Raw genomic sequence first — 16,124 nt, forward strand, 5'->3', positions numbered from 1 at the left:
ATGGCAAAGAGAATGGGCTGTCGCTTCCATGACGACATTACAGAAGACCGTAACTTCTGTTCTGCTAGTGCATTCTCCTGCTGAGATGAGAAAATGACTGTGGTGCGCGAAGCGGAAATCTAAAGATTAAACTCAGATGGCGAGGGAAACAGCGCTGAGATAGACAGTGATGGGAAATGGTGATGCTACTAACAGAAGTCAGAGGAAGGGGTTGCGCTATTTTCTTTACAGGTTGCACAGCGGAATAATAATGAGTAACTTGATTTAAATGTCTGGGCCATCAGAAATGCTTAATAAAAATGTATGAGGGAAGCCAGAGCTACAGACAGAAATACAGAAATCATCAGCTAAGAAGAATCATCAAAACCACAGACTCAGACTATTTTCATTGATAGCAAGGCCTAAGCAACTGGCTGGAGTTGAAGTTATTAACGAACTTTGAGGCCAAGGAGGTAAAACGTCATAGACATTACTTTCATCCTCTGTAGTAAGAGAAAAATAAAGGAGAAATATAGGAGCTAGATGTTAAAGTTATTAAGGAAAGCAGGCAAGTACCCTGGATTTAAAGACAAAGCAAAAAAGAAAAACCATGAAGCACAGATAAGAGTGCAGCACACAACTCGGAGAGACGGGCACCTGGCTTGGTCTTCACCGCCTTCTCCATCTTTACACTCTAAGCCACACCCCTTCCAACACTTCAGCCTAGTCATTTGTGACTCTTTCAACAGGCCTGGAATCAAGGGATCTAGATGGTGTCAAAATTATGTGATTCTAAATAAAAGATTCTTTTATTCTCACTTCTACTACTGTCCTCAAGGTTCATGCAATATAAAAATACCCTAAAAAGACATTCTATGTACCCTTTAAAACTAAACTCAAAGAAAAACTCTTAAGTAATCATTATTTGTCAAGTATCTTAAGTGGGTAAGGATTATTTCTAAGATGTAGAGTAAACATGCAAATGGCACAATTAAAAGCTTTTTTTAAACTAAAAAATCTGTAGCTCTTCTTCTCAAGTTCTGATTTCAATCTGTGACCAACCATAATGCTTGAAAAATTAGAATGTCAGGTAAGAGACTCTACAGCTAACCTTACCTCGGAAGCAGGAGCAGCAATATTAACACTGCTTGCCTGCCCGTTCATTAGGTCCATGCTTCCCACAACATCAGTCCTTGACGCTATGTTAACAGCAACAGAAGATGGAAGGCTTCACGTCCAAGGCCACAAATACATTATTAGTCCTGTAAAAAATACACAGAAAATTTTAAATATATGTCTTATGGAAAGTTTAAGAAAACAATTCCATGCCTATCACCATGCCAAGAAATAAAAAAAACTTTACTGAACTCTATTTTTTATTTCAGCCAAGTGACTAAATCCAGCTGGAGGACGATCTTGTATGCTCTTTTCAAATAGTCAGAAACACCAAATGGGCTCAAAACATGTTAGTGCTATGTTCTTCATCAGTAAAGCATTAAGTATAATTTTTCACTTATTGTGAGAAAAATTAAAAAACATTTTAGTTTTAAGTAAATAAAGAGTGTAAAACAACATGTGGCAAAGTAATACATGGCATAACTCAAGAAATCTTGCAGAGATCTATAAAGCAACAATACTGAGTACGTTTACCATTGCTGATAAACTGGTTTACAAAGATACCACACATAACTGAAAATAAAATATTATGGAATATGTCATACAGAGACCATAGTATGTTTATTTGTATAGGGTTTTAAAGTTTATTGAATATCTTCAATCATTATGTCACTGATCGTCACAACTGCCAATAAGACTAAATTGAGGAGGACATTTTTTATGCTCACATAACACAAGGAAACAGAGCCTCTGTGGGTAAATGAAGAGCCAAGAATAAAACTGAAGCCATCCGAATTCTAGTCAAATATTATTTCCACAACATCACATTTCTTTCCACTATACTGTAAATAAGAATATTTACTTGTGTTTTCCATCCCGCTCCACAAATAACTTGTTGTATGCACTATGTTGGTAACTTCATCCTTCTAGGATGGAATTTCTTCCTCTCTGTAAAATGACAGCAGCAAAGGGACTCAGGGCCCCTTTCCAACTTTTAATTTCAATAACCCTTGTGCATAAGAGAAATAGTAAGTTATACGGGCTTTAAAAACTGAGTCTGAAATAGCAATAATAATTTTCTTGATGCTAAGTTTCCTCTCTCTGGAGAAGCAATACAGACAGTGATTTAGAAGCAGACTCTAGAACAAGACTGCCTAAGTGTGAAACCAGCAGTTAACTTTCCTGGGCTCAGTTTCCTTACCTATTTTAAAGGTAAGAGTAAGTACTTACCTCACAGAATTGTGGTGAGGAGAAATGAATACATACAAAGCCCATAAAACAGTGCTGACACATGGTAAGGGTGCAATTACAACGATGCAGATTTTGTCTACTTAATTAATCTACACAAAGCTTAAATTCCATGGAGTCTTTGAATTAAAGATGACAAAAACCTTAGTACACATCTGGCAAAATACATGTTGGTGGGTGTCTCCAAAATCCTAATTGCAAATACAGTGAATGAAAACGCCTAAAATGTTTCCTGAATGTAGCAAAACATGTTGCTGGTTTTCAAATGCTTAAAAATTATTACTAATGATAGCAACCTTTAGTCACATCTGAAATTAATCTTCATTTCCTCAGATATACTCTAAATACCTGCTAAGAGCAACACATGGTGATATACTCTTTTTTTTAATGAGGAAGATATTAGAAATAATGGGTTTTTAAAACCATTTAGAAACCATTTAGAAAATCAACGCAAAAGTGAACAGAGCACTGAAATACTTTAATTTCCTCTAATCTACAGCATTTCATTTTATAAACTTCATTATCCTTATACTATTAAGGATCAACTTATATTTACACTGCTATATAAAATGAGCTTGATAATCCAAATTCCCTCTGAAGTCAACACTCAGCAATGACATGTTTTCAAATAATTTCATTTCATTCCAGTCTAGGCATATTGATTGATTTAGATATGAATCCATAGGTCAAGAGTGCCCCCTAGTGTTAAGAAAAAGATTTTAATTAAATTGTTAAAGGAAATGTATTCTTAATCCACTCTTCAAAAACTTTTTTTTTTTACTATTATTTACTGAAAATGAGATAATACAGACCAGGAATAAGAATTACACATTTTTAGGGGCATCTGGGTGGCTCAATTGGTTAATTAAGAGACCCGCTTTCGGCTCAGGTCATGATCCTGGAGTCCCAGGATCAAATCCCACACTGGGCTCCCTGCTCAGCATGGAGTCCGCTTCTCCCTCTGACCCTCTCCCCTCTCATGTTCTCTCTCTCTCTCTCAAATAAATAAATAAATAAAATCTTTAAAAAAAAGAATTACACATTTTTAAACTATAAGACATACATTTTAAACTATTAAGTAAAGAATAAAGTTTTCTCTGACTGGTTTTAATTAAAATGCCAAATATTCCATAATATTAAGATTATATTGAAATCCATTACATGTAAAAAAAACCCCCACAATTACAGCAAAGCATACCTCAAAGAAAATCATATTCAAAACTATTTATAAATGTACTACATGTCAATAGTATTTAATACTGTTGAAGAACAAAACTTCATATGATACCATTAAAAACACTGAGTCCTTAGAGACAGAAATGGTTTTTGTTTTTTTTTTTTAGTATGTATTTCAGGACCTTCCTGTGCTTTGCACACAGGAAAGTTCAAATTAAACAAAACAAATACATGCTTGGGCGCCTGGGTGGCTCAGTTGATTAAGCGACTGCCTTCGGCTCAGGTCATGATCCTGGAGTCCCAGGATCGAGTCCCACATCGGGCTCCCTGCTCAGCGGGGAGTCTGCTTCTCCCTCTGACCCTCTTCCCTCTCGTGCTCTCTCTCTCTCATTCTCTCTCTCTCAAATAAATAAAATCTTTAAAAAAAAAAAAAACAAATACATGCTTTTCCTAGTACTATGAATGGCACAACCATTCATAATTAACAATATCACAACAGCTCTTTTCTTAAATTCATTATTTCCTACTTATTCTCTTCTAAAACTTCTAAAGATAGTTAATTTCTTTTGGTTTTAAATCCCAAAACAAGCATATTACTTCTTTCCAAGAAATTATTATCCAAACACAAGGATATTGCTTCTTTCCAAGCAATATAATCCCCAAACAGGAAATCTGAAACGTGTAGATTTAGTTCCTTGCTTGAGGTCACTGAACTAGATTATTAAACTGCAGGTATATTCAGTCTCCTAAACACCTTACCTTCTCAGTGAGAGTCACACCAGAAACCAGTACTTTTTAACCAAATGAACAAAGGATTAAAGTCAAAGTGTCAACTTCTCAATTAATCTCATTTCATAGTAGCAGTTACATATTTTCTAAAATAAGTTATGCTATCATTAGGAATATTATGCTAAAGAAATTCAATAGTTTTATAAAACATACTCTAAAAGAGTTAAGCAACCATAAGGTAAATGGTAGTGAAATGCAATTAATTAGAGCAATTTCTTTGGAAACATTCAGACAATACAGAATTGACAAGCTCATACACTTTGGCTTAAAATCTCAGTCCTAGAAATTCATCTTATGAAAACTCTGGAGAAAGAGAAAAAATTACATAGATACAGCTATTCAATCAAGCACTATTTACAATAGTGAGAACCATTTTAATGCCCTTATATACAACCACATTTAAGAAATTCAAATGGACAACTATAAGAAAGATGAAAATAGAAGCGACAGGTTCAACAACAGAAACTATACCTTTTTAAAAATATTCTAACTTTCATGAGAAAAAATAGGGTAAAATTAAAACATCATAATTGCATAATTATCATAACTGCATAATTGCGGTTCAATATTTAAAAATTACAGAGCTTGCTCTCCTTTAATATTTATTTTTAAAGAAGTATTAAAGACATATTTTACATGACACTCATGGAAGGCACAAAGATTTAAACAGCCTGGGGACGCCTGGGTGGCTCAGACGGTTAAGCGGCTGCCTTCAGCCCAGGAGTCCTGGGCCCCAGCCCTGCACCAGGCTCCCTGCTCAGCGGGGAGTCCGCTGCTCCCTCTCCCTCTGCCCGCCGCCCCCCCCCCCCCGCCCTTAATGCTTTCGCGCTTGCTCTCTCCAAAAAAAAAAAAAAAAAATCAAACAGCCTGTATATCATAGCATTAAGGCAAGCTCACTTTCAGCATTTGTGACAGCTCAACTTCCACTGCCTTCTTTATTTTTTTAATCTAAGAAAATTAGAACTCAGACCCAATTCCCCAGTACTTTGTTTCAATAATTAAAGCCATCAAAATGCTCGAGTAACAAAGAAAAAAGATTTTGACATAATTGATACTGAGCTATTCTAGCAGAAGTTTATTAAAAACATGGTTGCCTCTTAAAACCATTTCTAGTGTAACAGTAAACAAGATTATCTTTACTACTTACCACCCTTCAAAGTTCAAGTTATTACAAAAGAAATTAAAAAGAAAATGGTTCTGATGTACACTCAGGGTTATATGAGTCCCCCAACGCCTCCTGGAGAGAGATCAACAGCCTCCCGCCTCTGTGCTTCCACTGCTCTTTTGTCAAAATTCTAATGCCATTTATTTATGTATTTCTCCCTAATGCATTAAGAGTTCATTGATATTAAAGACCCATATTTAAAACAACACATGACAAAAAAAATCATTATTTTTTATCTTTTCATGCAGGCACATGAACACAATACTTGATCTCAATTACCTACTTAAGTATCTGTTAAAAGAGTGAATGACACAGGACATTATATAAATGCCCAATTAAAGTATAGGGTGAATGGCAATCAAATAATCAATACATACAATACTACACACATTTAAAAGAATATGACGAGGATTTCTGCTTCCAGCATTACGGCTAATAAATAATATAAAAATCTTGGGTGCCTGGGTGGCTCAGTGTGTTAAGTGTCTGCCTTTGGCTCAGGTCTTGGTCTCAGGGTCCTGGGATCCTCTGCTCAGGTCAGGATCTCAGAGCCCCATCTTGGGGCTCCCTGTTCACAGGGAGTCTGCTTCTCCCTTTCCCTCTGCCCCTCCCCCCTGCTTGTGAGCTCTCTCTCTCAAATAAATAAATAAAATCTTTTACAAAAGAAATTCAGGAATTGTAGGTTAAATTTTGATACCAGTTGGATTGAAAAGGCAACCAAGAGATGAAAACAGAATTGAGACACACACTCTCCTCCCCACCCCACCCCACCTTTACCTAGAATAAAGCCAGATAGATTGATGGTCTACCCCATCAATGTAAGATGGTGAAAGGAAAGGAAAGGAAAGAAAGGAGGAAGGAAGGAAGGTAGGAAGGAAAAGAAAGAGAGAGAGAAAGCAAGCAAGCAAGCAAAAGAAAGAAAGAATGAATGAATGAATACATACTGGCATAAGATAAGGAAACTTACCTGTCTTGGCCTGAACTTAACATTAAGGCTAAAGGAGAGTGACCACAAATTTGTCTACAAAATAAAAATCTGTAATCCTAGACATACTCCAGCAGATACAGAATGTGAATTTATACATCAGCATGGTTCAAGACCCTTAAGACAAGAAATCCACAAAAATGTGTTCACAAGCCAGAGACTCCTGGAACCCAAGGCAGATGGAGGGAACAAAAAGGCAACATGGGATTCCCACAAATAAAGCCCCACTAGGAAGCTCAAAATAAAAATATACCAACTCTATAAGCAAACAACACACTATAACTAAAGCAGGAAATGCAACAATTATTAGGATTAACTTTTGAGAACTTTAGATGAACACTTATCTGATAAAGACTATAAAACAGGAAAGATTAAAATCAGCAGCCTTAAAATAAGAAAATGAAACATAGCAAGCTGTTATGAAGAATGCAAGACTCCGGGGATGCCTGGGTGGCTCAGTTGGTTAAGCACCTGCCTTTGGCTCAGGTCATGATCCCAGGGTCCTGGGATCAAATCCCCACATCAGGCTCCTTGCTCAGCAGAGAGCCTGCTTCTCCCTCTACCGGCCACTCCCCCTGCTTGTGCTCTTTCTCTCTCTCTCTCTGGCATATAAATAAAATCTTAAAAAAAAAAAAAAAAGAATGCAAGACAAACAATTGTTAGAAAACCAAATAAAAATATTTTTTTTAAAAAAGAAGAATTTAGTCACTGGAGAATTAAGCATCAGATTAAACACAAGAGAATTTGTGAAGTAGAAGAGAGAAAGGAAATTATGCAAAAATTCTGTACAAAGAGTTGTGATACAGTGTGTAGAGATGGAGGGTGGAGGGAGACGGAAGAGGAGGGAACATAAGAGAAATGGAAAACAGAATAAGATCTAACACAGTCTAAGAGAAGTTCTAGAGGAAGAGAGATAATGAAAGGCAATATTTAAAGAGATAAAGGCTGAGAAGTTCACAGAACATGTGAAAGGCATAACTCTTCATATTCAGGAATCACAAGCCTTGAACAGAAAAAAAAAAAGTCATAGTCTATATACGTCACTTTAAACTGGAGAATATTTGTTTTAAAAGCAAGTGGAATAAGGCACTTTACTTACATAGGAACAAAATTATATGGAAAGCTTCTCAACAAAAATAACGCACACAGAAGAAAAGAAAATATCTTCAAAGTGCTAAGAAAAAATAACTGTCAACCTAGAATTCCATACCCAGCTAAATTCTCATTCAAGAGAAGGCAAAGATACTTTTAGACAGAGAATTTACCACAGAATTAGTCCATATGGCAAGCAATTAAAAATGTAATACATGAAAAACTAATTTGTCTCAAAGTAGAAATAATTATCTTAATCATGAGTATTTAAATCACAAAGTATTTAAAAGTTCAAAACTAACTTCTATAGCTACTTTTAAAAATGATTATTTACTTTTATGCATATAAAGGAGAAGTATTTCTCCTTTTAAAGCAAATACTATCATTTGTTTTATACTGGAATACACAAATCGGTACAACAATCACAAACAAAAGATAACATCCAGGACTGCTTATTACCTCACAGGCCTGCTCTGAGTACTTTTCATTAAAAATTCACTCAGTCGGGCCCCTGGGTGGCTCAGATGGTTAAGCGTCTGCCTTCGGCTCAGGTCATGATCCCAGGGTCCTGGGATTGAGTCCCGCATCGGGCTCCCTGCTCCTTGGGAGCCTGCTTCTCCCTTTGCTTCTCTCTCTCTCTCTCTCTCCCTCTGTCTCTCATGAATAAATAAATAAAATCTTTAAAAAAAAAAAAGAAAAAAACTCACTCAGTCATCGAAACAACCCTATGAAGTAGTAACATTATACTGCATTTTTAGAGATGAGAGGACAGGTAATTTGCCCAAGCTTACACTGTAGGGACAGACAGCTGGAAGGAGGAAAAAAGGAGGACAGATGGAGGGAGAAACAAAAGACAGAAAAGATAGATGAACTGATAAATGGATAGGAAAAACAAGGACAGCAGAGGAGGGCGGGGAAGGGAGAAAGGAAAGGTGGAGGGAGACGGAAGAGGAGGGAACATAAGGGAAACTAAAAGGTGGGTCCTCACTCTGAGCAAGTTCATTACGGCTAGAGGGGGAACGAGCAGGAATAATAATCAGAACACTACTACCTGTCATACTTCTATTCGGCTTCAAGAGTCACATGATTTCTACAGGATGAGATGACGTTTGAGTTTATAAAGAAAGAAAGTTGAAGGGGCGGAAGAAAGAAGTAAGAACACCATAAACGAGGGCACAAACTGAAAAGTGAAGATGGCCCACGAGGAGGCGTCGTGTGGAGTGCTGGCCTGTGGGCTTAGCAGACCCTTTGCGCTGAGCCCTGGAAAGGTTCCAAGAAGTGACAGGACCAGACCGCGGAGGGTCTCAACTGTCAAACGGGGGAATTCTGATCAGAAGGGACACACCAGGAATCATGAAAGGTTTCTAAGGAGGGAACTGAGCTTAGAAAACTAAAACCAGTTTGTTTCAAGGTTGTGTATGCCAGAGGTATGCCACTGGGTCTTAGGGAAGGTGAGTAGTAAACAACACTCTTCCACCTTTTGCCAAGAACAGCAAAGTATCTAAAGTGGTGTGCCGGCCCCTTTCCGACCCAAGCTTCTCCAATCTCTGCTCTCCAGGACCCTCTTCTAGTCTTCTGTTGTACAAAGTCTCCCACGGTCACATGGCATCCCCTTCACATCAGTCACCTTCATTTTACCATCTTACCAGCACCAGAATCCCTGGTGCTATGGAAATGGCAATCTCAGTTAGATATTAACAAAAAATTAATGGAATTCATGTCAATTCATGAACAACGCCCCCCATAACTCCCCTCCCCCCAATCCAGACCAAGGAGCAAAGAAAGCAGGTCAGTGGTAAAACCATGAGACATGGGATACTAATTCTTGTGACTTTAACCAGGTGTATTATGCTGGGTTATTTAATCTCTGAATTTTGTTTTTTTCATTTATAAATAAGGGATGACAAAATATACCCCAGAGAGATTTTGTAAGAATTAAAAGAAATCATAGGAAAAACTCCATGCATATAGAAATGGTATAGTATAATGGAAAAGAACAAAGACTTTGGAGTCAGAAAGCCCTGGGTTCAAACCCTGGTCTAGGCACTATCAGCCAGCTGTAAGGCCTTGGGCAAGGAACCTTGCTGATATTTAAGCAGAGGCTCCAAGTCCACCTATCAGTGGTGTGGCTTAAAAAAGAAAAAAAGGAAAGGAGGAGGCACACCTCTAATAAGAGTCATTCTTCTACTTGTAAATTCCAGAAGCATGTGAAAATTACAATATAAATCAATGGATTAGAAAGCATAAACTGTTCCTCTAAATGAAGCATTTTGAAAGACGTTAAGTACATTGGAAAAGAAATTTACTAAATGATTAAAAACATTTTTACTTAAAAAATATTCATTTCTTAGAAAGAAGTTCTAAACGTGTAAACATGTTAACTAATATCTCAGCACAAAAAAATACACAAATATGTTGCCAATACTAGGCCATGAATTTAATGATGAGGGGTCTCTTAAGAGACTAATTTGTAAGTGTAGATTAAATGTAAATGTTCTAAATTATTTTATAAATTTATTCAAAAGCACACAACTTGAAATTATTCCATCTATCCCCAGTATTATAGAATAAGTAGTAAAAAAATTCTAAGCTACAATTCATTCTTTTTTTTTTTAAGATTTTATTTATTTGACAGAGAGAGACACAGTGAGAGAGAGAACACAAGCAGGGGGAGTGGGAGAGGGAGAAGCAGGCCCCCCACAGAGCAGGGAGCCCAATGTGGGACTCGATCCCAGGACCCTGGGATCATGACCTGAGCCGAAGGCAGATGCTTAAAGACTGAGCCACGCGGGCGCCCTGCTGCAATTCATTCTTAATCAAAGGGTAGCAAGCATTTTTTTAAATGACAGCAATTCATATGGCTAAGAAGAACACACCAAACTGTTAAGAAAAAAAGACAAATTCTGGAGAAACTTCAATCACTGTAAGCCAACCACAATGACAGGGTTAGCAATTTCACACCACCCACACTGCAAAAGAAAAAAAAATTGATAATGTCTAAATTAATCCACACATTTAGAAGTCTCATGTCAAAAGAACTAAATTAATTATTTCCCAGCAAGACTACTTGCTAGATCACTTATCAAATTATTATTTAAGTTAAACACCTTTATATTTTTTCCAGGCATGTATTTTATTTCTAAATATTTTGGGTACATACTTCAGATATGTACGAGAATCTGAAGATTACTTTCAAAACAAACTAAACTTATATCTTAAATTAAAAGGCGAAAGGTTAAGGATAGCAGAAAATTGTTCACCTATCACGATGCCACCTTACTATCCTACCTGAAGTAGAGTGCATACATTAATAATGGGCAATGAAAAGTAAGTGACCCATGTAAAATGTACCCCACCATCTATATAATAGCAGTTATTATTTCCCAAAAATGTAAAGAAAGGCTTAAAAATAATGAAGCTACTTTAAAGAATACACTAGGATTAAAATGGTTTTACCTTAAGTCAATAAAGAGACTCTACACATAAGCCTTTCAGATGTGATTCTGTTGCATTTGTACTGAAGTGCAGAAGTAACAGAATGATCCATTTACTAACTGGCCCATATCTACACAGAAAGCTTTTATTTCCATATACCTAACTGGCCCAAAACTAGATACTTGATGAGAGATTTTCAAAGGACTGAACATTAAAAAGGGAAGTCTTAAGTAATGCCTTTAAAGGTTCTGCTCTATCTCCAGCAGAGAAGTTCACTTAAGATGATTTGCCAAGTGACTCTACTACATAAGAGCTCTGAGATCTCCCGCGCAACCTGTCCCAAAATATAAACATAGGTAAACTAGAATTCAGATAACAGAAAGAAAGTTGCAGGCAAAAAGTTAAACTGTGCTCCAAATGTGTCTGTTTTGTATCTTTTTGGTTTGGGTGTGTGTATGTGTGTGTACATTTTGCCAGATGCCCTGCTCAGAAGACTAGCCCATAAAAGTCCATTTAACTCATAATACCACATATTTGAAATAAAACAAAGAACCCAACATAGTATACAATATTAACAATTAAAGCATGAAAACAATCCAGCTGAATCAGAAAGAGCTTTACATATTTGGCAAAAGTTTGCCACTACAGGCCCAGAAATGGTCAGAGAGGAACTCAGAGTGTGGTAGCATCAAACTGTGAAACAAACAGCAGTCAGTCAAGGACTCCATGGTCGGAGTGAAACTTTGCGTGAGCTAACAGTACAGCACTGCTTCCCTTTAAGCTGTAAGAAAAAAGAAGGAGCCTAGAAAGAGGAGCAATTAAATAGCTTGGACACCCAAGAGATTCTTCTACTTGAAATGTAAGGCTAAGCTGAACATCACTGAACGATCCATAGGCAAAGGATTATACACAGTGCAACACTATACAGTCACTAAAATATCACAAAAGAAAACACACTGACACATGGGAAAATACTAACAGCATACTGCTAAATGAGTAAAGCAATTTACCAAACAGTATTTAAGGTATAATCCTTCTGGCTGTTGTTATTATTATTTTAGTATAGATCAGAGATTATACCAACAGGCACTACAATGTAGCTATCTCCAGGTTTCCAAGTCAATTCTTCCCTAACGTTGGCTTACCTGTATATTTTAAAATTTCTACAGAGACATTATTTTCATTACAAAAGAGTAAAAAAAAGTGTCTTCCTACAGATTGCTTATCAGTTGCAAGAGGAAAATAAGTAGCTACACTGTGTGAAGAAACAGGACAACACCTTGAGTGTGTGGATCAGAATTACCATCGCCACTGAGGAACAGAATGACATCATGTGGCTCTGTCACGATATTCTGGGAAGGCCCAGCACTTACGAGTAGTTGAGCTGGGGATGCATAACCTGAATCTAATCTCAAGGAAATGGACAAAAATAAACTGAGCAACATTCTATTAATTCATTCTTTTAAAAAATCTCAGTGTTTCATGAAGCACAAAGAAAGGCTGAGGAACCATTAAAACTTAAAGGAAACTCAAGAGACATGACAACCAAAGAGCCTGTACTGGAGGGCAGTAAATAATCTAAAATATCCGAACAATTCACAAAATTGGAACATTAACTATAAAGTACTGTACCAGTTTCCCAAATTTGATAACTTCACTGTGGTTACATAAAAGAATAATTTTGTTCTTAAGAAATACAACTGAAATATTTAGAAGTAAAGGGGTATGAGGTATGCAAACTAATTTCAAGTATTTCGGGAAAACAGTATGTATGTGTATATGAGAGAAATGAGTAAATGATAAAGCAAATGGGGAAAAATGTGAAAAAAAAAACTGGTGACTTTGTGACTTTTACCTACACTTATAACTGACAGTTTGAAATTATTGCAAAACAGAAGGTGGGGGGAGAACCCTACTTCAATTTGCAAAATTTCATAGAAACTTAAGCTACACATCCCATAAAAAGTACAACTCTTCCCACCAACAGATGGCGTTAGTGGTCACTTTTGACTTCAGAGCCAAAATGGTCTTATAAACAGCCTTTTAGAATTAAGCTACATATATCCACAAATATTTTTGTCTAGTGTTATTAATACAAAGAATAATACAGATGAATATTATTTAAGAGGCAGAAAATACTTTGGAGATCCCAACTTAGGGTACATTTCAAATCCTCAGGTCTTCCCTTATTTTACTACCAAGGCAGGCCCTACCCCCACTCTTCAAAAATCATGGCTATGGTAATTTACTATCAAGTGATAGAAACTGTTGTATTCTTCAAATGTGCAAGAATGAAAGAAGGGGAGGGAAGAAAAATGAAAGTAAAGATAAAGAAAAGGAAGAGTGGGGAAAAAAGCAAGTCTGCTTACTCACAGTTTTATTCCAATTTCCTGATTTTACAGAAGACAACAATCTCATGGGAGGTTCTATGACCTGGCCAAGCTCACATATCAGTTAATCGCAGAGGTAAGTCTTAAATGCAAGTCTTCTGTTTGCTAGTCCTCAGCACTTTCTACAATAGCAAATTACCCGCCCCCTAACCAACCCCTAATTGAATGTCTAAATACTGTGAAAACCTGGGGGTGGCAGAGGGGGAAATATCTAATTTCTCTATCTAATTTCTCTCCATCTTCACTTCTAAAAGAAGTTCATTAGGTGAACAAGGAAACACAGGAAAGAGGATGTACAAAGGCTAGGAATGGTGAAATCCTTTGTCACTGGCATTTAGGGAACTGCCAATCGTTAAGCACAGTATAATTAAAAGGGCAAAATGTAAAAGATATGAGAACCTTCAGGAACTGAGTCTGGAGAAGTAGGTATAAAGGGCAATGTTTGTTACAGCAAAAAGAAAAGCCTGGACTTTATCCTGTAGGCAATAAAAAGGCAGAGTCCTTATAAATGGACTACTAATTTATATGATCTGGGAAGTTTCATTCAGAAGGAAAGATTTACATTGCACACACACAGAGACCGTATTTGTCATTCCTACTGAATTCAGAAGTCTCAACAAACAAGATACCAATGTGATGACTTCAAGTACAACAGGACCTCGATGTTTCTGAGGAATCTGTCCCAGGACATCTTGAAAAATCCCCCAATTTGAAACTACTACTACTAGGGCATATAACACATTTAAGTATAACTAATTTTTTTTACTCCTACAAGCCTTTTAATGAATCTAAAAATAGTGAAATAATTTATACTTATTACACTGCCATACAAATGCAAAGTAGACTGATTTACACCGTTAACTTAAGCCACCACAGAATCTTACATTTTACTCTATCCAAAATTCCTCCTCCTAGACCTATTGCTTTTTGCTTCCCTTTGGTCCCCAGCACTAGGAGTTGGCTTGGGCAGCATAAACAGTACTGGCCACAAAACTTACTAAGCAAAAAGGTAGAACATAACCAATGCCGCAGAGATGTGCCTACTTAATTGAAACCACTTAAAAGCATAAAGGTGAACAAAAATCAAAATGGCTGCATTCCTGCTTCAGCATGGAGGCTCAATTTTAAACTAATCTTTTTCCTCTCTTTGGAAAACTTCTCCTCCTCCCTTCTTAGTCTTTTTGTTTCCCGAACCCAGTACTACCCTCAAAACATGAACAACTAAGCCAGCAGCATGTACACAGTTCCTGTCAAAACCGGCTAGATCCTGTATTTTCCTATAACCCTCCCAGCCCCTTCCCCCAGGTGGGCTTGCAGTTTTGAAGGCCTTAGCCTGCTGCAACCTCCTTTGCCCGGCAAAGCAATAAAGCTATGGTTCCTCTTTATCCCAAACTCTGCCTTCGTATTGTATTTTGGCTCTGAAGCACAGAGGTCGGTTTTCGACAACAGTGTGATGGACTAGTAACACATCTGTGTTCAGCAAAATTACAAATCATCATATGTCATACACTTGTCAAGTCATTCACAGAATAGTGAAAACCACAAGTGTTAATTTGTGAAAGACAGCGATCCATTCTATCAGTCACTAGCCAAAAGAGCATCATGTACTCTAACAGTAAAAATCCCACTGGCCTTTTAAAAAGTAGCAATGCCTATAACAACATAAATATTTGCATGGCGACTTGTATCTTACACATACACCTTAAAATAACTTCAGAAGGATTTCAAGAAATCTTGTTTTAGGGGCACCTGAGTGGGCTCAGTCAGTTGGGCATCTGTGTTCGGCTCAGGTTGTGATCCCAGAGTCTTGGGATCGAGTCCTGCATCGGGCTCCCTGCTCAGCGGGAAGCCTGCTTCTCCCTCCCCCACTCCCCCTGCTTGTGTTCCTGCTCTCACTATCTCTATCAAATAAATAAATATTTTTTAAAAAAAGAAATCTTGTTTTAGTAAATTTACAATATAGTTTTCCATTAGGAGAGTTTATTCAGAACCGACCGAAGTGGGTCTCTGAAAATGTTTACTCCTGCGTATGTTCCTGGGCCACCTACTGACCAGAAGAAGAGAATTTCCTGTATAAATACTGAGGTGCTGTAGAGATTGGAACACTGCTCTTCATTTAAGAGCCCAAGATAAATATATATTCAACTTAGGAAACTGAGGCTCAGAGAGGTTAAGAAGAGAGTTACCTCTTAAGAGCAAAGCAATCTTCCCTAGAAGTTTTCCTCCTCTCATTCTCCTCCCCATCCCAACACCAAAAAAGGAAGGTTTCCCTACAAGTATCACTGGCTACAATTCCTTCATACTTATTTATGTCTGACAAAGGAAATGTCAGGAAAGTCTTCACTAAGAATCTGATATTTGAAAATGAGTCTTAACAAGTAGAAACTGGGCAGATGGAGGGGAAGTAGTCAGGATATTCCTGGCAAGAGAAAATAATACTTCCAAAGACAGAGGAATGGGAGAAACTGGCATGACAGGGGAATATTGGTTAATTCTTTGCAGAAAAAAAACATGCGCACGTGTGTGTGTGTGTGTGTGTGTGTGTGTGTGTGTGTGTGTGTGAGAGAGAGAGAGAGAGAGAGAAACAGAGACAGAGAGCACGGGGGGGGGAGGGGAGAGAGGGAACGAGAGAACACGGACAATAAATTGCAAAGACAGACTAAAGACAGATCATGAAGCATGTACAACAGCATGAGAAGAAACATGCACTTTACTCTCTAAATCAGAATTTCTTAACTAGGAGACCATG

General features: G+C 37.3%; 1 protein-coding gene across 5 annotated transcripts in view; it reads right to left on the reverse strand.

Annotated features, from left to right (window-relative positions):
• RALGPS2 (Ral GEF with PH domain and SH3 binding motif 2) overlaps nucleotides 1-16,124 on the reverse strand; it is a 153,269-nt gene that overhangs the window by 116,906 nt on the left and 20,239 nt on the right. For 4 of the 5 annotated variants that reach the window (XM_027613996.2, XM_027613998.2, XM_027613999.2 and 1 more), the window contains exon 2: nucleotides 1,096-1,241. In XM_027613996.2, the coding sequence (XP_027469797.1) occupies nucleotides 1,096-1,152 (57 nt within the window). In that variant the 5' untranslated portion in view covers nucleotides 1,153-1,241. Of the gene's footprint in view, nucleotides 1-1,095; nucleotides 1,242-1,957; nucleotides 2,044-16,124 lie in introns of all 5 variants that reach the window. The other variant, XM_027613997.2, reaches the window with a different exon arrangement.

Source organism: Zalophus californianus, chromosome 10, assembly GCF_009762305.2.
Source record: "Zalophus californianus isolate mZalCal1 chromosome 10, mZalCal1.pri.v2, whole genome shotgun sequence".
NCBI lineage: Eukaryota > Metazoa > Chordata > Mammalia > Carnivora > Otariidae > Zalophus > Zalophus californianus.